This window comes from Mizuhopecten yessoensis, unplaced genomic scaffold, assembly GCF_002113885.1.
Source record: "Mizuhopecten yessoensis strain PY_sf001 unplaced genomic scaffold, ASM211388v2 scaffold6595, whole genome shotgun sequence".
In the NCBI taxonomy this organism is placed as follows: Eukaryota; Metazoa; Mollusca; class Bivalvia; order Pectinida; family Pectinidae; genus Mizuhopecten; species Mizuhopecten yessoensis.
This window is the reverse complement of record NW_018406628.1, coordinates 421755-449203: the sequence shown is the minus strand read 5'-3', so window position 1 is coordinate 449203 and position 27449 is coordinate 421755. Positions and strand designations below refer to the sequence as shown.

The 27449-nt window shown below is 34.4% G+C and overlaps 1 protein-coding gene across 1 annotated transcript; it reads left to right on the top strand.

Moving 5' to 3' along the window:
* The first annotated feature begins 237 nt into the window (after positions 1-237).
* LOC110452322 lies at positions 238-27449 on the top strand. The gene is made up of 38 exons (XM_021500766.1): positions 238-318; positions 593-698; positions 1211-1644; positions 1954-2071; positions 2485-2694; positions 2824-2910; positions 3488-3666; positions 3989-4086; positions 4510-4741; positions 5332-5448; positions 6275-6468; positions 7090-7259; positions 8948-9207; positions 10189-10308; positions 10734-10939; positions 11467-11623; positions 11984-12153; positions 13182-13344; positions 13807-14132; positions 14483-14731; positions 15136-15285; positions 15686-15790; positions 16167-16274; positions 16760-16964; positions 17452-17575; positions 18207-18292; positions 19075-19170; positions 19487-19720; positions 20101-20282; positions 20667-20839; positions 21348-21491; positions 22469-22546; positions 22970-23172; positions 23346-23431; positions 24079-24147; positions 24579-24705; positions 25645-25715; positions 26849-27449. The coding sequence occupies exons 1-38, from the start codon at positions 291-293 to the stop codon at positions 26888-26890; spliced, it is 5907 nt and encodes a 1968-aa protein (XP_021356441.1). The 5' UTR covers positions 238-290; the 3' UTR covers positions 26891-27449.

Below are 27449 nucleotides of genomic sequence, written 5' to 3'. Positions count from 1 at the left end.
CCAATCAATATATTATTCTTTTATAATTTGCTTTCATTTCAAAAGTTCCCTGAGTATATCTGTATCATTTTATTAAAATAATGTCGTACTTTCCCGTTACTTTTGCTCTTAAATGTTTAAGTGATTTGACGGGAAATCAAGATATTGGGTGCGATTGCTACATGATTGAAACCTTAAAAAAGGTACGTAAGGTCATTTCCGGTGGTGCTTGCGGGTCACCAGAAAAGGCGGTGGGAATTCTTCTGGACTCCTCTTCAAACATTACGTCATCGAATGCGATATACTTTGTTATGGCAGATCCTGAAGTTTTCCTTTGTTGTAAGTATTTTTCATTAATTTAAATTCCTTAGATAGGGTTGTAAGATGTACGTTCCGTTAAGAGAACGGGATTTTGATTACTCAAACTGAAATACTTTTAAACTAAAGATCATTGAAGATCATTTCCATCATTTTTATTTTTATATTTTGTAATAGCTTTATTGGGTTATATGTCGTCTTTCCTGTAATTATTGTTTACTAGTTTCATATGAAACGCTTTATATATTTATATTCATAGAACAGTTACACGTATTGTCCTGTTATTATTGAACAGCTCCTGTGAACGTCACGGCGTCAACTATCACGTCAACTGATGTCACACTGACTTGGACGAGACCTGATCGCATCACGATATTGTCCGACACGGAAGCTGAAGCATGGTGATATTTTTGCTACCATATAGAACATGTTAATGCAACAGTGAGTGTACGCTCGTTGATAATTCCGGTGGCATGAACAGAATCAGTTCAGAAAATACAATTAAAAAAGTAACATCATGGAAAAAGATAAACAGAAACTAAGGTGCTTCTTTTCATTAGTAAGGAGTTTACTGATTTAAACGAATTTTACACACTTTCACGTGGGTTTAGACAGCTAATGGTGGAACGAATCTCTCAGGTTTTCTGCTTTAATTTTATTGTGACTATTAAGATGTTCAATGACAATTGTCATTGACTGAAATATGTATTGGAAATTGTTTACATTCATTGTTTACTTGATTTTTCTGTCGCCTATCATGATAAGTATGTACGAAGATCTGAATTAATCTTTCAACCTCTGTCTCAATACCTATAACTTCAGATACGTGGATTAAACAACGTTGATTAATTTGATTTTTTCAACCATGAATGACTCACCCGGAAAGTTATAGTAAATATTTTTATAATTTCAGGCGATATAACCTTACCTGTTCTAGTTCAAGTGGCAATGTGATAACTACCACAATACCTAGTATACAAGACTCGTTGAAAAACACGAACCCGTCAAACAACACTTTGGTAAATACAACCGACGCAAAGAATAACACTGGGTCGAATACAACTGACGCCTCCAACAGTACCGGAATGAATACAACTGACATATTCAACAACACTGGGTTAAACACAACAGACGTCTCTAACAGTACAGGATTGAATACAACTGACACATTCAACAACACATCTACAACAAGTTTACCTAATACATTTTCGCATACGTTCACAAAAGACGACAAAATTCAGGCTGACACGGAGTATGTTTGTGTTGTTGCTGTACTTGATGGAAATTCCAATTTCACATCTAGTCCGCCGAGTCAACCAGGAATAGTCAAGACACAAAGGGAAAGAGGTGAGTAACTTAATGACAGTGTAAACACATAGATAAACAATTACAAATACATTGAATATGTATATGATTTGAATCAAGGTCCATTTAAATTCAGTTCTATTTCAACTCCGTTTAATTTATCAACATAATCACATCATGACATCGTCATTTGTTTTGTTGACATTTAGAGCATCTTCGTTAGCAAACAGACGAGCCATCATATATTACAGACATATTTTACGTTGAAATATATCAGCTTTATTTGCAACATAACACCTTACATTATATTGATATAAGTCGTAGTGTATATGTTGTTAAATTCTCCTGCAGTGACACAACCAAATCTAACTACCAGTGACAATTCAACTAACTCGACAAATTCAACCTACGGGATCACACCTGCTGATATATTCGACTGGGTACTTCCAATTGTCTATTATGATTTTAGGTATGTACACATACTCTGTGTTTCTTTTTTGTATTGTACCTAATGGTATCCTCAGACATTATCATTTATCAAAATAAAGGTGTCCGGTTCGTTAACACTGTAATTTTTAAGCTCTTTTTCCTCCTGGTTTGTTGATAACTCAAAAAGAATATTTTGGAAACAAGTTTGTTATTTTTTTATATAGAAAACTTATTCATCAACATATATACGTAGTTAGATTGCAAGACCAAAGTAATTTATTAATTAACATTAAATTTCTGAATGATATTATTTTCTATAACAATTGGTTTTATTTCATGATGGATGGAAAGAGACATTTGTTGACATTTTCACTTTAAGAACTATGAATCGTTTTAGCTATTTATTAATTTCAAAATGTTTTGTTTGAATGGGAGAAAACGTTATAATTTTAGTCAAACACATCCGGACTTCGTGGGATATGAGACCGCCATAACCACTAAACCAACCTACGTACCAAGTCCGTTTGGTTCATGGTTGAAGCGGTCGGACAATCTTAGCACTGACTCCTTTTCCTCCTGGTTTGTTGATAACTTACCAACAAACATGGCTGTTCATGGTTTGATCACTTTGCAGATAATTGGAACCGTTCCACCGACACATAGGTGAGAAAAACCTGGTACATGTAAATATGTCGTTTGTTTTAATGAAAGTGCGTACGAATTTTTTATTTTTTGTAAATGCATCTGTGCTTTAAAGAACGTATCTAAGATTAGTTTCAATTTCATCCCCAGGTACGAATCTGAAACATTTTATCCAATCGATGGGATTGGTTTTGGGGACACTCAGAAGGACTGCTTTGGAAAAGACCACAATTTCGGGTGAGGAGTCGATACCATTATATTTCTGAAACTGAATTAAAATGGTGTACTGTACCTGGTTACATTAATTTATTAGCCTAGGCAATCGAATTATCTCGTGGATTTTCCTTTTTCATGTGTACACGACAAACTATACAACGTGGTATATTGTATACTCTAAACTCCCTTCTCAATCAATTACCTCAATAAATAATATGGTATTTTGTACTTTTCATTACTAAATATAAGCTTGCTTTGCTGCTGATTGACCATAGATCTCAACATGATTCCGTTAATTTGACTGTGACAATAACGGTAGGCCTATGTAGCAATAAAAGTTGTTTAATTCGAACCAAGCACTGATGCCTGCCTCTTCAGTCAGTTGTTAATACATGTACTTATATCTTTGTAAATCCAACATTCATTATTAATAATATTGTTAAAATCAAAACATGGCTGTCAGGAAAGTAAAACGCGAGAAGGAAATGGAATACGATATGAAACAAAAAAGTGTGCAATCAAATATATTTTTGGATCTGAAGTATTTGATAAGGGTACATGTAGAGCTGCTATGTATATGTATCGTCCGTTTGTTTAGCTTCACATCCGCTCTCCGAGTAGGATTTGTTTACCAAGGCATCGAAAACGAAACAATAGCCGTCGGGGGAGGGGATGATCTTTGGGTCTTCATCAATGACGTTTTAGTGTTAGAGGTCATTACTAGAGGGAGCGGCTTTCCATGTAAGATGATTGATCTTTCACCAGCATCAGCTGCAGGTACGTTTTAATTACAACCTATATATATTTGCTTTAATTAATGAAATAGAGAAGTAACATAGAAAAAAGATTTTGTTCATGGCATACAAATTAAAAATCAATACAATGCTCTTGTATTGAATGTGCTTTGTTTGTGAAGAATATGATGGATAGTTTTAGATAATCACAGCACCATATGTTATGCCTGTGCAATATATCTCCTCGAGTTAAAAGGTTTCATATTTAACGTGTGCCACTGTAGTAATGTGTATGCTTGTGAGTGTGTAGTGTACCGTAGTATACCTATTACACCATGTATGACCTCGTTTACGTATTGTTACAGGTGGTGCCGCAGTCACACCTAAGACAGGCATCATAGTCAGTGGACAATGCGTCGTTACAAAGACAGAATCGATCGACAGCGTGTTTCTTGAACTAGCGGTACATATTCTCATAGCTTCACCCTCCATCTGAATTGATGACGTCTTCTCATTTTTATTTGCTCTGTCATTATAAATGACGTTCGAAAATTAGTGTTAGTAATTGTCATATCATTTATTAATATAACGTCATTATAAATTATGCAATCCATTCCTTATAATCTGTGGAACTGTTACTATATATTGATGATTTACTGTAAACAAACAAAAGCTATGTAACAAAATATTTTCATCTATTGTGTTAGATTTGAATATTTTGATAATAGGTAGCACAATTATATTTGTATGTGGATTGTTCATGGGAACATGTTCCATCTGAAATCAAAAATTACATAGCATTTTACGAGTATATAATCTTTTTTTGTGATATCATCTAGTACTATTTTTAGAAAATACATTTCTAGATAATCCTTTATACATTTAGGTTGGTGAGAGATACCATATGTCAATATTTCACGCCGAGCGTATCACGTGCTCCTCAGGTCTGTATATACAGACAGAAAACATTCAGTTCCTTACTGACCCACTAAAGGAGTTCCCACCTGATTACGTCATCAATCCGTTGGAGGACTTCCATGTCAATGGAACGCTCCAAGAGCTGTACCTCGCCGACATTTTCTCAGTTGGACCTCCGTTCAATGTCACAATCATACAAGGTATGACTGCTTAGCATCAGATGCTAGGCTTTAGTGAAGCCTTAATTCAACTTCACTATCGTCTGAGATACGCATGCAAATTGATATGCACAGGCAAAAGCCGGGGTTAACCATGTATATATATATAGATAAATGCCTATTTCTATTAAATGCAAACTGGCGTAAGTCTGCATCTGTTTATATAAAATTGGCTTTTAGCGGAAAGATGATGCACGACAATTTGTCGATGCTTTTTTTTTTTTTTTTTTAAAGTATAATGTATACCTTTGCAAGAATGTGATGTTTTTGATAATGTAATTCCTATTTTTATTATCACCATTTCAATATAATCACAATCGTTTGTTCGTTTTCAACATAATTAATATGACAAAATGGGTTGATCTATGTAGCAGGTAACTATGTTGGCAATTTCAATATATACGTAGCTATCTATTCCAGCAAGTTGGTAGATTTCCTGCTATATAACCATACAGTCTCAGACCCAGAAACATATTTTAATTGTGAAAATTTCAAATTCATAGAAAAAAGAGCCTTTTTTTCCAACTAAGACAAAGACTAGTATATGAACAAAATAATACTCAACAATTTAGGGAACGAGGCAAGGCATTTCACAATACTGGACAATACTGCTGGAAACAATTTGGCAGCTGCGCCCCCTACCGTCGTAACCCAAAACTACACTACAGTCGACAGTTTATCCTATGTTGGTAAGTTTCCTCTCAGAATGTTTTAGACTTTCTTCGTATGATTAAGATTTAACAATATCACGAGAAAAAATGTTGGAAAATATATTTGGAGAGTTTCTGGCGTTCATATGATCATGCGCCGTACCAGGCAACATGTCATCAGGCTCAGACATCCATGAACAGTCTCAGCATATTTATGGTTCCTTTCAGTGCTCGGCGTCAGAGATGTTCCTCAAATCTTTTATCGAGGATCCCAATCTCATTTAGAGTATCGGTGTTTTTCTTACACCATCCGCCTCTTGTACCAATGGCAAAACCTGACTTTAACTATGTTCACTTTAAACTGTTCCTTAACCACATCCACTAGGTGAGAGTACTTTGTCACTTTGGCAGCGTTGGCTTTGCCTAACGCGCCACTTTGCTCATATACAGTGGGTCGGGTCAAGAACAACTGCCGTGTTGCCTTTTGTCAGGACCATATCCATATAAAATAAATGTGAACATTTCATATATGTATTTGAAATTAAATGTGTTTATTTATCAACTTCCATGTTATCCGTATCATCAGAAATCATCATCTTCTGAAATAGTATTTATAATCACCGTAAATTTTCAATTTTTTATATGATCATTTATTATGTAAATTATACAAAGCGAATACAGCCTAGTCTGTATCAGCCATCAATGCTGATGCATTCCAAAAGTAGTTCAGTGGCATCATAACGTATGTCTGTCTGTTTTGTATCAAGTTTGAAACCCTACAACATTTCACTTTATCTAAGGTTTCATTGAATTCCTAGGTCTTCTGAAAACAAATTTGATCCCTGATTTTTTTTTTGTTATTTAGAGTGCCCCGACCCTTCACCAGTGACTCCTCAGGGTAATGACACATCTATAGAAACATTCATCGTAAACACTGATGTGGCTCTGTTCACTCTCGCTTTGCCGTTTGATTACGAGGTTAGCAGCTCATATAATGTTGTAATGGAGATTGTCGATCCTGGAAAAAATCCGCCATCCAACGGCACAATCACAATCAAGGTATGCAAATACTATAAATATACATTTGTACGTAATAAGTTGAATATAGTTTGATTCTTACTGTACCAAAAGTATCGTATTGTAAAGAAAAATTGTAAGATGTTTAAATAAACATCCTGATTACAGACTTCATCTAGGTCACGGTGTTTTAATTGTTTAAGGTCACACGATTTATCACTATCATTGTTCAAATTCCTATAATTAATTGTAGTGTAGATCATGATGGTGCTTTGTTTAAAGAGGTTTTTTTGAAATATATTGTGAAAAATTATTAATTCTAGCATTCCAATCTCAAAGGAATATATTAAGAATAGAGAATAAGCAAAGGAATCATAAAGAGATAGGTTAAGTGACACCAGTAATTGTAATAAAATTATTGTATCCCGATTGAAAGCTCCGGGAACGTATAAATCCTCAAAATAATGTGTGCAGATATGTTCTTTAAATTTACTGACAGGTCGGTTTCCTTTGAATGCGAGTTGTAATTGTCAGGAAGCACATCCTGTTTCAGTCCAATTAATGAAATACATATAATTAGCTACTAAGGTTTATTCATTATATCAATTCTTCGATTTATTAAAGCTCTAAATTAACGAGGTGTCGTCGAAATTGCGTCAACAGGTAAACGTACAAGATATCAATGACAACTGTCCGGTGTTAAACGAGACCAACCTCCACTTAAAAGGCGATCCCGCCCTGCAGATCCTTCCTATCGCTACAATGACAGCAACTGACGCAGATAGTGGCAACAACAGGGTGGTTTCCTACTACATCTCTACTGTTATAGAAAAGTAAGTCTATCTTATCTACATCTTTGTTCACCTATCCGAGGAGGGAATGCTGTCCGGATAACTCCCCCTTAATTCTTCAGCCGAATTTTTCTGTAACTGCTCAGATGTAATCACCACTCTTAAGTTTTGCGTATCTATTACTTTTTAAGTCCGGCTATTTTTGCGGGAGTTATGTTCCTTTTACAAAATAATTTGGTTCTCTCATACCGGACAAATTCTGTAGTTTTTATCCAAAACGCTACATATATAACTACCACATGCTGAAAGCATTGGAACCGGAGAGGGACGTTGCATTGACTTGTTGCTTACTAGCCTTAAAATTTATTTAAATCTAGTTTTAAAACAACTACTTTGACATGATATTTACATCATAGTCATACCCACTGCTTTCCCCTCCGTTCATGTTTTCTCATCCTCTTTATGGGCACTTTACTTTTTTTCTATAGTTTCTCTGGAAGAGGGTTTTCACCTGTATTAAAGATATATACATTTCTTTATTGTTGTATGATATATTGTTTTAATCACGTTAGCTCATATCATTTTCACTTATAGCATCAAACTGCATATATTAGCTACGTTTTACTTTTTGAAAACAATACATCCGTCTCATATACGTGCATCATACCTGAGTGTATCCTACAAGAGCAAATCATTTCGTTGGTTTCCAATATGCACAAAAGTGATCTTGTAGGCCATGCTATTTGCTCTAATGAAACGTTAATGGTGCCCCATATCGGCATATAGTCATGTTATTTATGACGATCATATCACCGATGTCATTAAAGTAATGCTTCTATATTTTACCTTAGATTGCATAGTAATGCATTTAAATGTATTTTAACTTGCACAATACGATTATTTGCCATGTAATATTGCCTATACAGTAATGTTTCTAAATCCTGCATATGACGACAAGTACTTTAACGAAAGAAAATGGTAATATTTTTGTTTCAATTGTTGGGACGTTAGTGATATTCAGTCAATTCATTAGATTTCACAAATGGCTGTACAGTTGTTGTTTGATACTATTTACTACATCGTGTAAGATTGTTAAGATGGTACGCGAACAAATTGATTTCAGACAATACTATTAGTCCACACATGTACGAATTTTCGTTGTTTGCACTGCTCTCTAGTAGCCTTGCCATTACGCATTGTGTAACCCTATCACGTTTAGTTATCACATCAGATATGGTTTGTACTTTGAAACGCCATATTCATTATCGCGAGACATTGACGTTGCTATTACAACGTTGTAGATCTAAATAATTTGCCTTTGTCCCATATCGGCATTATAAGTTAATGATTTATGACGATCATATAGTCCTATATAGTGGTTGAGAGATATGATATTTCAATTCTTAAAATATAACTTTGGTACCATAATCCTATCACAAAAAGGAAAAAAAAACCGGTTTTGATATAGGATATTACGTAAAGTTACCATAAACAGTGTTATTTTGTTGTCGACAAATGAAAACGCTTTGAATTGCAAAACAAAGGATACAAAAGGTGTTTAATGTACATTTTAATTTGGAAAAGCGATCTCTCATGTAACGCATGTAACTATAAAATCGTTATATACATTTTCGTCATATAAACTATAAAAGTGTATAGTTTATGCTCATTGTACAAAATGAATTAATCAATGATCAGTAATCACACTATTTTTCTTATTCCTGAAATAGTCCACCGCTAGACTTAAACCCCTCCCTGGACCTGTTTAATGAAGTATACACACAGACCACGAATCTCAGCTTTTCGATAATTGCACTTGACGGCGGATCCCCAGCCCGTGGATCCAGAGCAACATTGATGTTTGAGGTGGATAACTCCTGCCTTATTGATGCTTTGTACGGTCCTGTAAATTACTCTCTTTCTGTGGACAACACTACGGGCCAGCTCGTGTTCAGGGCGCCAGGATATTACGTGTACTTACACAATCCAGGTAATGACACTTTTAGTGTCAAACCAATGCAATGCAAGGCAATAAGACCATACTATATGTAACAATTCTTTGTACTTCCGGCATTTAAATGTTTGATTGTTTAACAAATTATTATCAATAAGAAAATAAGAATTCGTGTCGTTTCGGGAGTGCAGAAAGATCTCATCGGTACACATATTAAAACACGGAGAGCCTTGTGGCTACGTGTATACATTAACTTACAATGATAGCGCACTAGTCTGTTTGTTTAAGTTCATATTCATATATATTGCATACTTATTGTCTTGTCCTCCGAAATAGAAATTGATAATACCTCTTTTTATCGATTTCATATCCTGATTTTACCCACTGTGCAAAAGTATTTATCACGTTAATGTCAAACGATTTTAATTCTATAGCCGTTACTACTCCTTTCCTCCTGCGTATGGAGTTTACATGTTAAAACCGATCTACTGTTCAAAAGCCTGTTCTATGTTTCAATATTTCTGGATTGCTGTGTCTTGTTGAAAATGCTAGTTAGTCAGGGATTTCAACATGAGATGTTTGAATCTACGCTGTGGAAATCATATTGAGGTTATCACAACGTAATTTTCAACGTGAGCTTTAAGTAACAGACAAGATTTAAATCATCGTTTACCGTATCTGTGGTTACCTATATACATGTTTTCCCTTGATTGATATCATATTTAATTAAACACTTACTTTTCAGGAGTAACTTTAGGTTCATGATATATTTCCTTTTGTTTTGTATTTCGTCAGTTCACGTTGTTTTCTTATTTGAACAACCTTGAGTTCGGATTTTATATGTATTAGCAATGAAATACATTTTCTTTTTTTATGTTAAAGTTTCCTATAGAAAAATGTGTATGAGTACATTTATGCATGATATTTTGACTTTACTAATTTAAGTTATAACACATTGTGTGTGGTAGCATACTCATTTCACAAATAACTCATCTTTGTGAATTTTATTTTTTTGAGAATGCGATCAAGTGTTGGGGATGGAGTCCGGGCATATAGGAGAAAAGGACATTACAGCATCGTCCTTTACCTACGAGGGCAATCCATGTCGTGCCCGACTGAACTTCCCTGGCGTTCCACGTAAGCGTGAAGTAATATTAATATGTTTCATACTTCATAACATTAGTAAACATGATTTTACATCGCAAACATAATTAAAGGATAGTTGCATTTCGTTATGTCAAAGACCTTGTTACCTTGCAAAACCTTAATTTTGTGTCAAGAACATAATAACCAAGGTCACAAACAACCATTGTACAATGTACATATCATTTGATAGCAATCGTACGTTTTCTGATATTATCCTTCAGACCACCATGTATACAGTTAATTTGTTCAAAATACATATCATTTGATAGCAATCATACATTTTCTTATATTATCCTTCAGGTCAACATACATACAGTTAATTTGTACAAAGTACATATCATTTGATAGCAATCATAAGTTTTCTTATATTATCCTTTAGACCATCATATATTCAGTTAATTTTTAACATTTTACAGATACTTTGGGAAGCATCCACGGAGGGTGGACTCCAGTACCGGACGCTGACCAGTGGATACAGGTGTTATTAAACAGCTCTTATAAGATCAATCAGCTGATGCTACAGGGACAGGCGGATGAGGATAACTGGGTCACCAGCTTTGGTATCACATACTGTACCGACGGTGTCACGTGGCTTAACTATACAAATGGGACTGGTGATACAGTACATATACGTTTTAAAACATAGTTAAAATAATATATTTCAGATCAAATTTGATAAATTATATTTCTATTGGACTGCGACAAATTAAATGATGTGATGTCATGTTCGTAATACCAAAATATTAGATATATGATATAGTTAACAACATTTAGAAAATATATTTTCGTGTTTACTTCGCTCCAAAATTGAATATAAAAAAAAATGAAGTTATATTCCTGATGCCAATATAATGATACTTATTGACATTTGATTATTCATATTTTAATTAATTGTAAGTCAACAGGTAACATAATCAGGCGAAAACAGCTTTTGAAATATTACATTGTTTTTTAATAATTCTATTAGTACACCTTGATACATGTACTTTATCATATTTATTCAATAAATTCGATTTGTTGGCGACATTTTCCTATCTGAAATCTCAAAGACTTTGTATATTTCTATGTATTTTAATGTCCCAGGTACCATAAAATAATAATATTATAAATATAATATTAATACTGTAAGTCTGTGTTTTTCTACTGAAGACTTTTGAAGGAAACAGTGATAGGGATACAATAGTAACCAATATGTTGGATCCGGAAATCATCACTCGGCTGATCCGAATACACCCACTGACTTGGAACAATCATGTGGGCCTCCGCCTAGAACTCGTCGGTTGTTCTGAATTGCTATTTAGATACTGTGAGTAATGCACAAGCTTACTTAGAAGACTAAAACTTTGTTTTAGCTGACTAAAGCCATTTGCCACCTTGTTTTGTGAATCCAGTTTCAATAAAAATAAATGCAAACAGTATGATAAATAATAAATCGTTGAAGTGTCCCATGCTCCACATTCGTTGCACGTTGATACATGCATGTAGATCCACACTTATTGATAATAATGGACTTACATTTTTCACATGTTTTAAATGTATATTATAAAGCGATACCATTTGTCTTTTAGTCACACTAAATGTTTCAAGAATCAATATCGCTAAAATATTCCTTTGCGTATGGTATCAATGACATCAATAGTCTGATTACGTCTTCAACATCCCACAGACCGGACGACCTGTGAGCGATGTCTGACCACCAACTACTGTGTAGGAGACGGGACCTCGTTACCATGTGGACGGTGTGATCCGCTCCAGGCCAACTCCACGTGTGGACGCTCTCAGACAGAACACTCGTTTGGACTTGCGTCAGAATGTACCACATGTCCACTCGGCTGGGTAGGTAGTGTGTTACGGTATTACTTATAGATATTTTTCATTTTGGTTTCAATTTTCTGAATGTTTCTTGTTGTTTGGTTAGTTTTAAGGTTTTACGTTTCAGTCTATCTCTTTTGGTACCTTTTTATTCTGATAGATGAACTTCATTCTGCAATGGTAAACTTTGTTTGGACAATTAATCTATAGCAATATTTGTACTGAAAAATCAATAAATGATTATAAATTTTGGTCACTGTAATTGTAAATGTTAGAGTGATATCTTATTTTAAAGATCGTTGCTTATGAAAATTCGGTTTGTAACAGACAACTTTCGGATGTCTGAAAATAAATGTGCTATATATACATCTAACGATAACTTTTGTTAATATCAACATGAAAAAATTGATTTGTGAAAATAAACAAAGCAACTTCTTAATAGAGTATAAGCTTCGTATTTTGATATTTTCCATACAAAACAATCACCGCATTTCTGTTTTGAATAATTTACGCAATAAATAACACAATAATCTTGGCAGTAAAACAAATGACAAGATTGGAAACAAAACATATTCCTACAAGTCCGAATATTTATTTCTTATGAGGTTTATACTTAATGAGAAACGAAACTCAATTAATTGCTCAATTTTCACGTCCTCAATTGATTAGCTACTCAAAAGCATGACCTTTAAGATTTGGATTCAACTGTGCCCTTTTGACCCATTAATGACTATTAGGCCTCTAATGTTTCATTTACTTGAAACGCATTAATCTATACTGAAGAAATTAAATATACGCAATCATGAACAAAATTATGTTTTACATCGTCGGCATTGGCACAAAAAACCACCGGTGCAAAAGTATGACACATGAAACCTTTGCGGGAACATTTAGTACTCATCTGTATCTTTTTGTGAAGGATTAGCAATGTCTTTTGTTTTGTTATCTAACTTTCTTTACCTCGGTGTTGCATTTTTTCAATTTCGAGATCCTTTTTCGTTCCCGTGTGCTAATGTTGTGGTACAGTGTATTGTTTTGTGTTTACGCTATAGTTGTGTAAGGACGGGTACACGACACCCTGTCAAGATTTTCACTACGTGAACTGTTCGGATATTGACTGTCCTTCGGAATGCTACCCTTGTGAGTCAGGGAACGCATGTCGGAAGGGGGTGAGATTCCAGTGTATTGAGGGGACATATTCGGATGGAACGGCCGGTTTGTAAAATTTCTCTTAATTATTTCAAACTTTCTGTTATTTTTTATCATACATATTTTCCAAATACCCCCTAAAACATAAATAAAGTGTCCCGAGGCACATTTCAATTAAATACATGTACACGTTGATACATGTTACAACTTGATTCATGTATGCACAGTTGACATATGCATATTATTTCACTTTGTTTTCTGTTTTGGCACTATCAATTTACCCATTAATTCATTTTTACAGGGACGTACATAAGTTTTACAATAGATAACATACATGTATCTTTCACGTTCAGAATGCCTTGTCGAAAATGATCATTGACATAATAAAATGTGTTATTTTACTCAAAGCCGATATTTACTTTGGACCAAACAATAGCAAACACATCGGAAGCCCAAGAGCAATATAATTAATGATCCTCTTGATATGGTTGGAAGTGTTAATGCTTTTTTTCGATGACAATATTGCAGAGTTTTGTCAGCTGTGTGATCCAGGAACTTACCAGGATAAAAAGGGTCAATCGTCATGTAAGCCCTGTCCGACAGGCTACGCATCATCAAACACCCGAAGAAGTTGTGACGTATGTCAAAGAAGGGCGTACCTTGACTTTGACACTGGGAGTTGCTTAGCATGTGACTCTCATGTCCAGTGTCCTTGTCTAGCTGATACGTCAATCTGTCATACCATACAACAATGTTATAACTATCAGACTGGACCAGGTACATACAGTCACGGTTGTCTCCCCTGTCCGCATGGTTTTACAGGAGACGGAGCCACGTGCACTGACATCGACGAGGTAATCCTCAGTTCATCACATTTAAGTTAAACATTTTGTTGCCAAGAAAAGCAGCCAAATTGCACTTAATTCTCAATTTCGAAAACTTATTGTTGGAAATTGTTAACAAAACTAAACTGTTAACTCATCATTTTGATTGTGGTTTGTCATATATACTTACAGAGGAAACGATCAAAACTGAATCAATTTTGAGTCAAATACAAATTTACAAAACGTTTTCTTAATCTATTTGAACAAGTAAGATGTCTCGCAATTTGATTTATTTCTTTGCTTTAACATGTTAATGCTTTAATGCCTAAAAAATTGCAATTATATTAATTCCACTAACTTCATTGTTCTTACCAATCTAGTGTGTAGTTTACGAACCTTGTTGGAATACAAGCAGCTGCATTAACACGTCCCCGGGGTACCAGTGTAAGGCGTGTCCTTTCGGGTACACGGGGACTTACGAAGACGCTCTAACTATAGACCTTCACAGACGGACATTCTATAGGCAAAATCAAGTACTATCGTCCGAAAACCAAACCTGTACCGATATTGACGAGTGTTTGTTCAGCAATGGCGGATGTGACGTCAATGCCTACTGCCATAATACAATCGTATGTTTGTGATAATATATTAAGTTCACTGTTCTAATTTTAATCTGTATAATAGTCAGGTTAACATTCAATTAAAAGTAAAATTTGATTTATCTAAAACCTTTTCAAAACATTTTACTGAAACTGGTTTACAGGTTGAAGACGTATACAGAGTGACACTGTCAACCCATGTCTTCGATCGCGGCAGACACTAACCTGACATAACTGAAAACCACGCATGTTTATTATTTTGGAGTTAAAGTAATCTGGAGACCACAATGTTTAATTTTCAAATTTGAAAGTTAAAGTAAAATACTTATATAAATAAAGGGCCAAATCGACCATAACTGCAATAATGCTAATGTAAACATTCTCTACATAAACAGTTGACTACTATCATATAACACCTTTCTACTATTTTCCAGGGAAGTTTCTATTGTGCCGACTGCATGCCTGGTTATATTGGGAACTTGATCGTTGGTTGTAGACTAGGCGACTTCTGTTTGTCTGGGGAGAACAACTGTCATGAAAATGCTGAGTGTCATTACATCGGTTTGGGGGAGTTCCGCTGTATGGTAAGAGCCAATAAGTTATACATATGTTGTTTGCTGGTTACATTCGACATATTGCATATTGATATAGTGTGATATGGAAGAACATTAGGACCACATAGAAAAAAAAGCAAATTTCGTTTTTTTGTGGAACTAGATATGTCGACTTACTACCTCGACATTTCGAGGTAATAACTCGAAATTTAACTGAACTCGGACATTTCGAGTTATTAAGTCTTAATTTCGCATGAGAAACACGAAAAACGAATTTTATTTGTGGCTCTAATGCTCTTCCGTAGTGAAGATATTATTTAATGATGTCCTTTTCTTCTATTCAAGTTTGATATGGTGACAATAGTTACTGAAAAATAATTGCAATACAACAAGTTGAATATCGCATTTGTTTTTCTGTATTTGATGAAAGTGTCGGAGCGAATGGGCAGGTGACGGAATTCAGTGTGGAATTGATTCTGATGGGGATGGTATATCAGATTACATCATTCCCTGTAGTTCTAACAGCTGTTTGGCCGTAAGTAGAGCTTCAGTAATAACTTCACACTGGTAAACGGTAATGTCAGTATCTTCCGATGTTATTATACATACTCTCTGTTATCAGCTCAATACGGTTTGATCACATTCTGACAAGAGTATGGACATATAATGTATTATCTAAGTGGTTATTTGAATAGCATTAACCATTAATAGTTGAGGTGAAAAGTAATACATATTTTGCCAATTAGCATCATTACATAATTAATTATCAGAAAAATTAGGATTGTAATGTATGCATAATTCCTACAAAAAAGGTCACTGAAAGAAACGCAAGTAGGTTACATGGGTTGCTATTTAAAGCTAAATGAGGTCCTTTATAACGTAACTGTATAACGATTGATATATTATGTCAGGATAACTGTCGATATGTGGCTAACGGGGGTCAGGAAGACAGCGACGGAGATCGCGCCGGTGATGTGTGTGACGATGATGACGACAACGATTACATCTTCGACACAGAAGTAAGAGTGATTATATAACTTTTATTGACGTTTAATGATAAAGATAATGACAAACTCACATAGCTTCTACTTTTGAGTGTTTTATACCGATTTAAAATATATAAAAATAAATTTTACGTTGGCAATGACATCTGTTCTCGTATCGTTGTAAAGGACAGTTTTTATGTTAATTTGGAGGATATTTGGATATTATTTTGTGATCTGCAGTGTTAAATAATACTGTAGAATGCCGTTGATTTTCCTACTTCTTATTTCTTACGTATGTAATTTTTAAAGACATTTGTAAATCAGAGCTGACGGAACATGCAATAAATATAAGTAGAGGTGTACATATGTATTCAAGTATTGAGTATGTCATTAGGAATAATTAATGATTGATAAAGACTAATCCCACGCAAATAGACTAGTCATTGTTTGCTATTGATTAATTATGTCATATCTTGTGATTGAAACCAGTTGTCGTTTCGTTTCTTTATAAATTTTAGGATAACTGTCAATACGTTACCAACCAAATACAGACAGATGTGGATGGAGACGGTCGGGGAAATCAATGTGACAACTGCATCAATGACGTCAATTATGACCAGTCTGACGTCGACGGTGACGGGCTGGGTGACGTATGCGATGACGATATAGACGGTGATAGCATCCTAAACGGACTTGATAATTGTCCGTATAAGGCAAATTTAGGTAAGTCTTAACCCTAAGCAGGCAATCTTTGTTAAGCCTAACCCTTTAACCCACTGTAGACCATAATGGACGCGTCCATATCAATGCATGGTAGAGTCTACTAAAGTTGCATATGGGTAAAAGGGTTAAACCAGATGTCGCCCTGAAGCTTTAATTGTTTCAAATAAAAGGGAACAGTATACTAACACCATAACTCAGTTGAATGAAACGGCAAACTCCACTTCAGTTCAATCTACAATGACACAAAGGTGTGATCTTTGGGACGAGCTTCGTTCATTTGTTCCAATGTAAACACTTATCATGATCTGTTTATGGGATGTTTCATTTGTTCTCTTTTCGCTAAGATTTAATTTGTTCTGTCTCTCTTTCGTTGTCTTAAAGAAATATTGATATTGCTCTTATAGTCATATCTGGAAACTAGTGTCTGTGCACTTAATTGGGGGAGACACATTCCTTTGAAATGATAAAATGTATGTTGAAATTACAGGACAGGCAGACACTGACGGTGACACTGTGGGGGACAGCTGTGATAACTGTAAATCCGTCCCTAACGCAGCACAGACCGACACAAACCAGAACGGGGTCGGTGATGACTGTGATGGACAGGACAGGTACACATCACAATCGTTATAATATGGCTAAATCTTGCAAACATTGGACTCAAATATTTTATTTCGATATTTACCTAAACGAGCCAGAAGAATACAATTTGTACAGATGTCGAATTCTGTTTGCTTTGTTGGGAGAAAACAAATTACTCCTTGAGTGACACAAGACTGGCTACCAGCCCCTAAGTCTTTATGAAGGATTTCCTGGCCACATTTCACTTCTACCTTACATGTTTCTCCCCCTAGTTAAGAACTTAGGATCAGACATCCAAGTGATACAAATTATTAGAGTTCATTTTTTTCTCTAAATGATTCAATATTCTAGAGACGGGGCCAGTCTAGAGTGACACCCTTGATAGTATGTTTCTGTGTTAAATCAGTAAACATGTATATACCTTTACAAAAGAGAAGTCAGTTAAACTTTTCTGAATGGGGCAGGTATACTTAGATTTGAAAAATCGTTGCAAGATGGTCGTACTCTGAGAACGAAAAAGTCATTATTTGAAAATATAAACTTTTGTTTTTAAATTCGTCATTAACTATTTGATGTAAATAAACGCATTTATGTCGTACCCTCTATGGTATTCCAAAGAAAGTATAACAATTATTCGTATTAATAACTTTTGACGAACAGTGATGGTGATGGCGTAATTGACAACTTAGACAACTGTGTTAATCTCCCCAACTCCGTACAAACAGACACCGACGACGACGGAATGGGTAGGTATCAAACCCTCTTATACAACCATGGTCACTTCAACTGATTAAGATTTAGTGGCCAACGTGACCAACTGAACACAATTACTAACGTGTCAAAGGAAGTATTGATGTTAAAATGAATAAACATATAATGAACGAAAGCAGCGCCATCATGGCACCTACATTGTTGCTGAGGCATAGCAAACATACACTAACATTGTACTCGCCACATACACATACATTGTACTCGCCACATACACTTACATTGTGCTCACCAATACTGCGAAAGATCCCTCTTCATCCGCCTCGAACTAGCATGCAGGCTGAATACAGCAGGCTATATTTCCATCACTCTGCTCATTGTTAAAATTATTGTTTTTTGTTCAAACTGACTAACTTCTCAAAGCATTTAACAGGAACGAACTTACAAAAACAAAAACAAAAAAAAAGGAACTAAACGCTAACTACATGTATCTAATTATACAAAACGTTTTTATTTAAGCAATTATAGCCTATTTGAAAGTATGTTAGCTTGTAGAACAACAATAATGCCAATAAAGTAAAAGTCACGTTATTTCACAGATGTATTTAAACCAGACACCCTAAAGCATCTAATCATATGATGCATACACTAGTCTAGTTGCCATCTGTTATTTTTGTCGTTTATGACAAAGGTGAGGTTTAATGTATCAATCTTGTAATATTTTGTTCTTATTGTGCCATTTCCATCGCATGTTTATAGAAGTTCGATACTTATCCACTACAGATAACATGTATAATGTATAAATACGGTTTTAATTTAGGTGATAGCTGTGACGATGATATAGACGGTGACGGCGTACTGAACACGGCCGATAACTGTGTTTATGTTGCTAATCCAGCACAAGAAATGTTAAATGGTAAGAACAGGTCCCTCACAACTATAGATACGATAGATTGCAAGGTATATTTAATGATGTAAATGACAACACTTTTTGCCAGATACACGACTGATAAATTGGTGTGTTATTGCCAGTGTTATTTTGGTTTGGTAACTTATTTATATTAGGAAGAAAAACAATATCTTATTTTGCACTTTTTCATCTATAAATCAAGAATATCATCCTCTATGATTGAATTCCTTTGTCAAAGAAGATGTATAATAACAAAATGCATATCCTCAAATTTCAGTTAAACTTTAATGAAAATACTTGATCCAAATAACTGTTCACACAGGTCACAGAAGCAGGGGTGATGCATGTGAACAAGACATCGACTTTGATGGAACACCAGACTTTGACGATATTTGTCCATTTAACAGAAATATTGCAAACGTCACGTTCTCGCGCTTCTTCACCGTCGACCTAAACCCAGAGTGGACTACAGAACTGTCCCCTGAGTGGTCAATCCAAAACGAGGGCAGGGATATACACCAATCAAAACAAACACTTAAACCAGTGGCGCTGATCGGTACGTCATGTGACTGACTATATGTAATGAAAACGTTGAAATAACTGAGAACTGATTTTTTACGTCTTACAATTCATGCATTTTATCAGAATTATAGTAAGGTATTTTCTACGTGTCCACGACTGAAAGTCAGTTTGTATAATACGCCGTACTATATTTGCGTTTCCATGTCAGCGACCTAAATTTAATGCACACAGATATACTCTCGTTATATAAAATATATAAATACATACCAATGATATTTTATACAAATAAATAATAATGATATATAGATAAATGGTCATAATATACAGAACATATAAATACTTGGAGAAAATGATCGTATTATACAGAAAATGTACCCATCATACAAAATGGTTTCCTTTCTTATGTCTTTGAAGGGGAACAGAAATTTGACCATGTAATTCTCACTGCGACTACTTTTGTCAGTAGTAGTGAAGGATATGGTATCATCGGTTTCATATTGGGTTACCAAAGCAACCGGAGGTACTACCTGTTAACCTGGAGACATAACTATTTCAACATAAAAGACCGCGGAAACGTAAAAGGCGTTCAAATATGGGTATGTGATGTAGGCCAAATTATATCTCAAAGTATAATAAAAATGGAATTATTTTCGAATTTTCTAACATAAGCATTGGTTAAGACACGATATATATATATATATCAGCTGTAAAATAAAAACAAACCCGATACATTATGGTACATTGTAAGCGCAGAACCCGATATGATATCCTTTCGGGTTGTAAATAGCTGTTGTGTTAAATTATTTTGATTGTTATTTTAAAAGTGTCGCGTATTCGCGGAAGTTTGAGGTTCATTTTAGTACGTTTACAGTATATGCGTTTATGCAGGCGTTTGTAATAATCAGGTAATAATTAGCAAACACTAATTAAAAATGATACATTCTCACTGAATAAACACTCTTTTCTCTCTGTACTACAAGCTAGTAGACTCGGGGACTGCTCCCACTACTTCGTATGCGTATGCGTTATATCACGGTTGTGACACTGATGGGATTACAACGCTGCTGTGGCAAGATCCAAATCTGATTGGCTGGGAGTCACACCAGGGATACAGTTGGACAATAGAGCATAGTCCGTCTGTTGGACTCCTTAGGTACACAGCATGTAATTAACGTCAGTTAGCAAGAGTCGATCGAGGGAGTATTAAAATATAAAACATCGCGAGTAAATCATTTGAAACACTATCCTGGTAAGAAATTCGCTGATATTAATTGATTTATTATAGTATATTGTTTTGTATATAAATATGTTTTTATAAAATGGTAAGTACGTCCTCCTATGATATAATTAATATAGTGTTACCACAAACGTATTTATTATTGTCCGATTTTATAACGTACAATTCAAAAGGTCGTATTATGATAATAAACTGAAATGCTGTTTACATTTCAATATTGTCATTTAGCATGCTTATCCTAAGGTACATGCATTACTTGTGCAATTGCCGTCGAAAACAAAAGCATTTCCTGTTGTTATGCTTCTCAGTTATACTCGTTCCAGTTCAGTACATTTTTGTATGTCACAAATTTGACAAGCCCTGTCTGTTGACGACCTCACACTGATTAATGTTCTTGTTTTAACCGTTAAATATCATTACTTAGAGTTCGAGTTGAACAAGGAGCCAATACCATCGTGGACTCCGGTAACGTGTTTGACGTGTCAATACACGGCGGACGACTAGGGGTGTTCTCTTACAACCAGACAAGGTCCCTTTGGTCTAACCTCCAGTACCGCTGTACCGAAAGGTAATAATTAAAATCATATAATAATAATGTTCAAGCTTAAGGGATTTCGCAAATTAAATATGACTATGAGCGTAGTAACATGAAAATCTCAATTAATAATATAAAATATCGGAAATAGGCTTATGTTTTGGTGTTTTTTTTTAGAAACGAATGCCTTCTTTTGTATTCATTTTAAACGGTGTACGCCATAGTCGTCATAGCTGCGTTATTGATTAAAATATTTAATGATTTTATTTGCTTTTGCGATAAAAAAAATGAAGTTAGGCTGTGCAAAAAAATGCATAATTACAGATATTGTCATTCCGCCATTGATTGTTAATTGACTGCAGGGAATACAAGGCATACAAAGGCATGATTTCAAGGCCGGCTAATTGTCAAATATGACTCACTTTCGAGATATGTTTGATTGCAAAGGATCCAAAACGTATTTATAAAGCCGGTCTATTTTCAAAATATGCTCATTAACGACATTTAAGGGTATTACAGGAATTTAATATTTTGCGAAGAAAGTCCAATAATTTCGTAGTTATAGATGTATCAATAATTGTAAATATGGTTATTTAGAGGAAACAGTCATATTTGAATTTGTAGAATATTTACAGTGTGAGCATAATGAAGATTGGATTGAAACAAACTAAGATATTTGATATGGAGGATTGACGTTGTGTTAACATCTTCAAAGATGTTTTTTTTAAATCCTCAAATTGCTGTTCTTTTTTTATGAAAAGTAGTTGTTAAATAAGAGGAGTCGTTAACGTTTTCATTATCCACGCTTGTCACCAGACGTTGAGTTAAATTATCTAATAGATAAAAGGGGGAAGTTACAGCGACTTCTTGTGCTTTTACTATAGAAAACATTGTCAGAAATACACTATTCAGGAAACAGAATGGCTGTGTGATGAATCACAAAACAATACTCCCATTTATATAAATAGACGTGCTTTAATTTCAAAGATACATGCATTCGTCTTTTACAGATTAAATAAGGCATTGCAGTTTAATGGAAGTACATATGGCGAAATAGGGACACTTTCTTCATTATCCATTGATAGCAGGTAATATTATGTTGTATTTATCACTAGCCGACTGCAAGAAAAGCAACCATAATGCGAAGCTTTGATTTATGTTGCCATAATCCAAACTTACATCTTAGAAAGTCATACAAATGTAATCTGTTAGAAAAACACACAGCGAAAGTCATATTTTATGGTAGGCACGAATTTAATTTCTTTACGGAAAAGTGAATATTAACATTTTACTTTCATCATATAGCAATAACCGATTTGTATATACTCATTTTATTTTAGATACTTGACAAAATCTATATACTTGGACATCGGTGCGTGCTTACATGTAATATGTTAAATGAGTCGCTGTTATCCAAAATGGCCTATTACGAAATCGCTGTAGAGTTTGGTTTAGACACGTCTAGCTATCCCCTGGGAGTGTATAGTAATTAAGTAGTTGTATTTTTCCAGTTTCGCACTTGAGGCTTGGATCCACTTGTCCGCTGGTAGCCTCACCACCAAGCAACCGATCATGTGCACCAAGTCCGATGACGTATGTCTTTATATTGAAAGCAATAATTTCCAGGTGAAAGTTGGAGCTAGTGTCATCGAAGGAACCAGAGTCATAATGGCGGATACGTGGACACACATTTTAACAGTGTACCATGCGCAATGTATGTAGTTTTATTGCATCAATACTCTTTAGTTGTTCATAGGTCAATTTCGCAAAAGGGTCTTTTTGTATTTTTGTTTTCATAGAGGCATATAGCTCGACAAATTTTACGTAAACATCTTGCATCTGTTGCAAACAGAAATTGACATCTTTTATTCAACATTCGTATTTCAGATAACAGAGTGACTTTGTTTGTTGACGGCACAAACGGTCTTTCTACGCAAGATAAGAGAGAATACGGAATACCGGCGCTAACATGGGTACGTGTATTTCAAGGTTGTACAATTAAAGCATCTATCAAATATATTTGTAAGAAGGCAAGTGGCCACAACGTGAGCACAGTTTATTGAAGTCTATTGAAGTCGACACAACAGATAACGAGTACCCAATACGATTTTCATACTTGACTATTTCATGGTTTAATTTGTTCTTTGATCGTTTGTGACCAACGTAATTTCGCTTTCAATTGACTTGAGATTTCTGGTATAAAACTGTAGGAAAAGCTTGTTTTGGTGATAACCTCCTGCAGGTCAAATATATAGGTTTCCACATTGTTACATTTTGAAGTCTTTTTTTATTTTCGTTTTTTTCTAAAAATGATAATCTTTGAAATGTAACAAGGGTTCGAATAAGTGGGTACATTCATTAGTGCGATGGCCGATAATTGCCTGTCCAAATATTGTTTAAGACAGGAGTCACAAAAACGATTTTACTTACAATATAGATCATACTCGGAGAAACACGACATGTATAATACTCTTTTATAAAAATATTCACAGGACCATTAAATGTAACAATGCGATGTCCAGAAAACTCGAGCAGTCGTCGCCATTGTTTAAAAAATCAACACAGGATTCAATATCTTTTTACTGTCGATGTACATGTACAATATGTGCTTATTTTCTAGAATACTAGTGACGTGATGTATATGGGGAGAGACAACAACGACAGCTATTTTACTGGCATGATTGATGAGGTAAGCGTATCCACATATTGTCTCAATGTTGTATATATGCGAATGATTAACTGTATATTTTAAATCAAATTTGTTGCAAAAGACCAAATCAATCAATTGTCATTAGCATAGATTTAATCAATATAGTTTTTCTAAAACCCTTTTCGAAAGCATACCCTATTTTGTCAAAATAATCGGCGATTAAGCTTTGAAAATGAATACTTTTTTCATACGTTATGTCAGCTAACTTACCTACGAATGTTTAGAGTTTTGAGGACATAACCATACTTAGTTTTGACCTAGATTTGGTGGTGACAATTAATTGCTTGCCTTTCCCGGAACATCTGGTACTGCGTGTACTTTTCAGTGTTCTTAGCGTAAACATTTTCATCCTAAGTTACTCTAATATTTTATATTCACATTTGTGTTCTCTTTTATTTCTAATTTAACAGGTTAAAATTTACAATGCTGCAATCTCTGACGCCGATATAAACACTTACTGGCGGAAGTTTGACATGACAAGAGAGTACAGGAAGTGTACATTGTCGGCACACTACAACATGGACAACCAGACCCAATGTCAGTATCATATTTTAATCGGTATTACATAATTAAGAATGTACTCTTCTGAAATTTAAATCACGTTCAAGTCTCGTTTTGATATCTTGTAACAGGTTTTTGTAATATTTAAAAAAAGTTACGATCAATTTTATAGCAAACACAAAACTGAAAAATATGTCAAAAAATTCGATGTCTGCTGTTTGAAGAACCTGTTTACAAGAATTTAAAAAAAAAACAATTTTTATTTTTATTCATTGAATATTAAAAAACAGTGTAATAGCAGAACATGTTATATCAAGGGTTACATTTCCAAAAATTGGTGAAAATTAGTATTTTTTTCATTCAAGTTTAAGGGGTTGGTGTAACTAAAATAACTTTTTTGAACTTTTACTGCCATAATTTAAAAGAAAATATTATTTTTAGCAATTTTGCAAACATTCAATTACATTTGTATATCTGATTAAACACTTGGCAGATAATTTATTAATTCGTTCTGCAAATGGTCAAAACCAAACAAATCACCTAAAATCACATATTATGTTAAATTGATCTAGGTACAAAAACAAACACACGAATATATATATACATAAATAATATATATATATTGATAATATATATATATTATTGATAATATATATATATTATTGATAATATATATATATTGATAAATAAACATCAATCCGCCTGAAGAAGCCCTAGCAGGCAGAAAGGCCTAGCGGACGATCTGAAAAAAATGTTTTTATTCTATATATATATTTATATTGCATTTTCTACCATGCCATCAACTCCTTTTTCACCAAATGCAAAATTGTTTAAACGTTTAAAACCAATGCTACAAACAAGTTAGTATACCAAAACAATGATGTTTGTATGTTTATGACAAAATAATACTATCCCATAGAAGATGTTTTGTTCGAACGCGTTCACATCATATATCTTTTTTTTTTTACATTTCAGTGGCCCTACTTGTGGATCAAGGAACACGTAATCTTGATGTTCGCTTGTATGGGTTTCCAACTTTTGTCGAGGTGAGCATGTTCAGTAATTAAAAGAAAGCCATCGTTATTTTCTACTAGACTTACCGGCAAAGGATTTAACTAAAATTTTGTTCTACCGACAATTCATCACACAGAGAACAATAAAGATGTTATAACTGGTGATTCATAAATTTGTATGGAACAATCTTATAACAATCTGCATCTTAAGAACAGATATACATATATTTATCTTATTAAACTACGACATTGCACATATGCGTACAATAGAAACAAGTTCTTGTTAAAAAAACCTTGAACGACATTTAATGGACAAATATTTAAATATGTTCTATTACTTTCTGAAAATTATTATTTTCAAAAGTTGATTGTCTTTTTTTTAAATTTGCGTTCCTTTAATGCTTGTTGTCTTCTTTGTACAGACTGTTGTTCTGGAATTTGTCAATGTGTGTCTGCTCATTTATACAGAACATATTGCATTACAGGTTACTCTCATTGGTGAATTATGTAAAGTAATCAAGTGGAATTGACAGTATGTGGTTAAGGTTTTTGATTTCCATGAGCCAATTTCGTATTCTGTGAAAATATAGGTAGAAGAGCTACCAAGATGTTCATTTTTTTGGTCTGTCAATAAGCAGGCGGCCAGTTAGTGTAATGAAATGCAGCAGCAGAAAATGAATAACAGTAAAGACATACATCTAGATTGGAGTCTGCTTCACGAGCCTGCAATATGGAGGCTCTTTGGTCGTAACAGTCGACATGTAAGACTTACTGGAACTGTCATCTTCCTTCATAGTGTATCTCAGTATTTAAGTATCACTTTAATTGTAATCTTGCTTACGGCGATTGTTTTTAGATATTCCAACGCCATTTCCAATAAAGGATAATGAACGCTTCATTGTCAAATCAAGAATAGGCTTGGTTCCATATGCACATTCAGTTTAATTTCAAATGGCATCTCTCACGTTTAATCTCTCGACAATGACCTTGGTCCCCCTTCCTTTCAAAATCTCTGTATCTGCCGGTACAAGGAATCAGATATTGTGTCGGTGTGTATCTTCATGACGGGATACAAGCAAGAACAATATGTAGAAAAGACAATCAAATACCATACACCCTAGTTTGGTGGTGTTGACTTTTGTGACGTTCATGTTTTCATTTTGCAGAGCACGACAGACTACCATCGTTTTTACGACTCGATCACCTAAATATCAGATATGATGCAGAACCCAAGAACAACTTCAATGACGACTGATCAATGTCACCTGGTGTGTCAGTCTTTTGTTACAGTTCCTGACAGTGCTCGCAAGCAGGTGTATACTACTTTACTAATTCCTGTGTAGCATTATAGCTAAACTATCTTTATGATATATTATTAAACTGTTATTACTTGTTGGTTATGCATGTCTATGATTACTGAACACATTATTTCTCAACTCAAAGTGAAATGCAGCAAGGGTACCATCTAAGATATAGCAGGAAATGGTACGTCCCTAATACATACAAAGGAGTCTACAAAATACTGAAGGAATTGGAAGATCTTTGTAATTCAAACTTAAAAGCTGCAAAAACGTCGTCTAAGGCAATACAGAACTAACGTCAAGGCATGCATACAATGTAGTATCAACTTCTCATACAGTCTTCCTTTACCAGCGATTCGTTATGCATAAACAATATATTTATGCGAGTATTGTAAGCATAAATCATAATATATTGATGTTCTGATGTAGTTCAATTGATTTCCTATTAAATATTATTCAATTGTAA

Excerpts from the sequence above, each read along its gene's own strand:
- LOC110452322 (XM_021500766.1), top strand. The coding sequence starts at position 291 with ATGGCAGATCCTGAAGTTTTCCTTTGTT. Across the intron at positions 2,072-2,484 it reads ATTGTCTATTATGATTTTAG|TCAAACACATCCGGACTTCG; the intron begins GTATGTACACAT and ends TTATAATTTTAG. Across the intron at positions 24,706-25,644 it reads CATGGACAACCAGACCCAAT|TGGCCCTACTTGTGGATCAA; the intron begins GTCAGTATCATA and ends TTTACATTTCAG.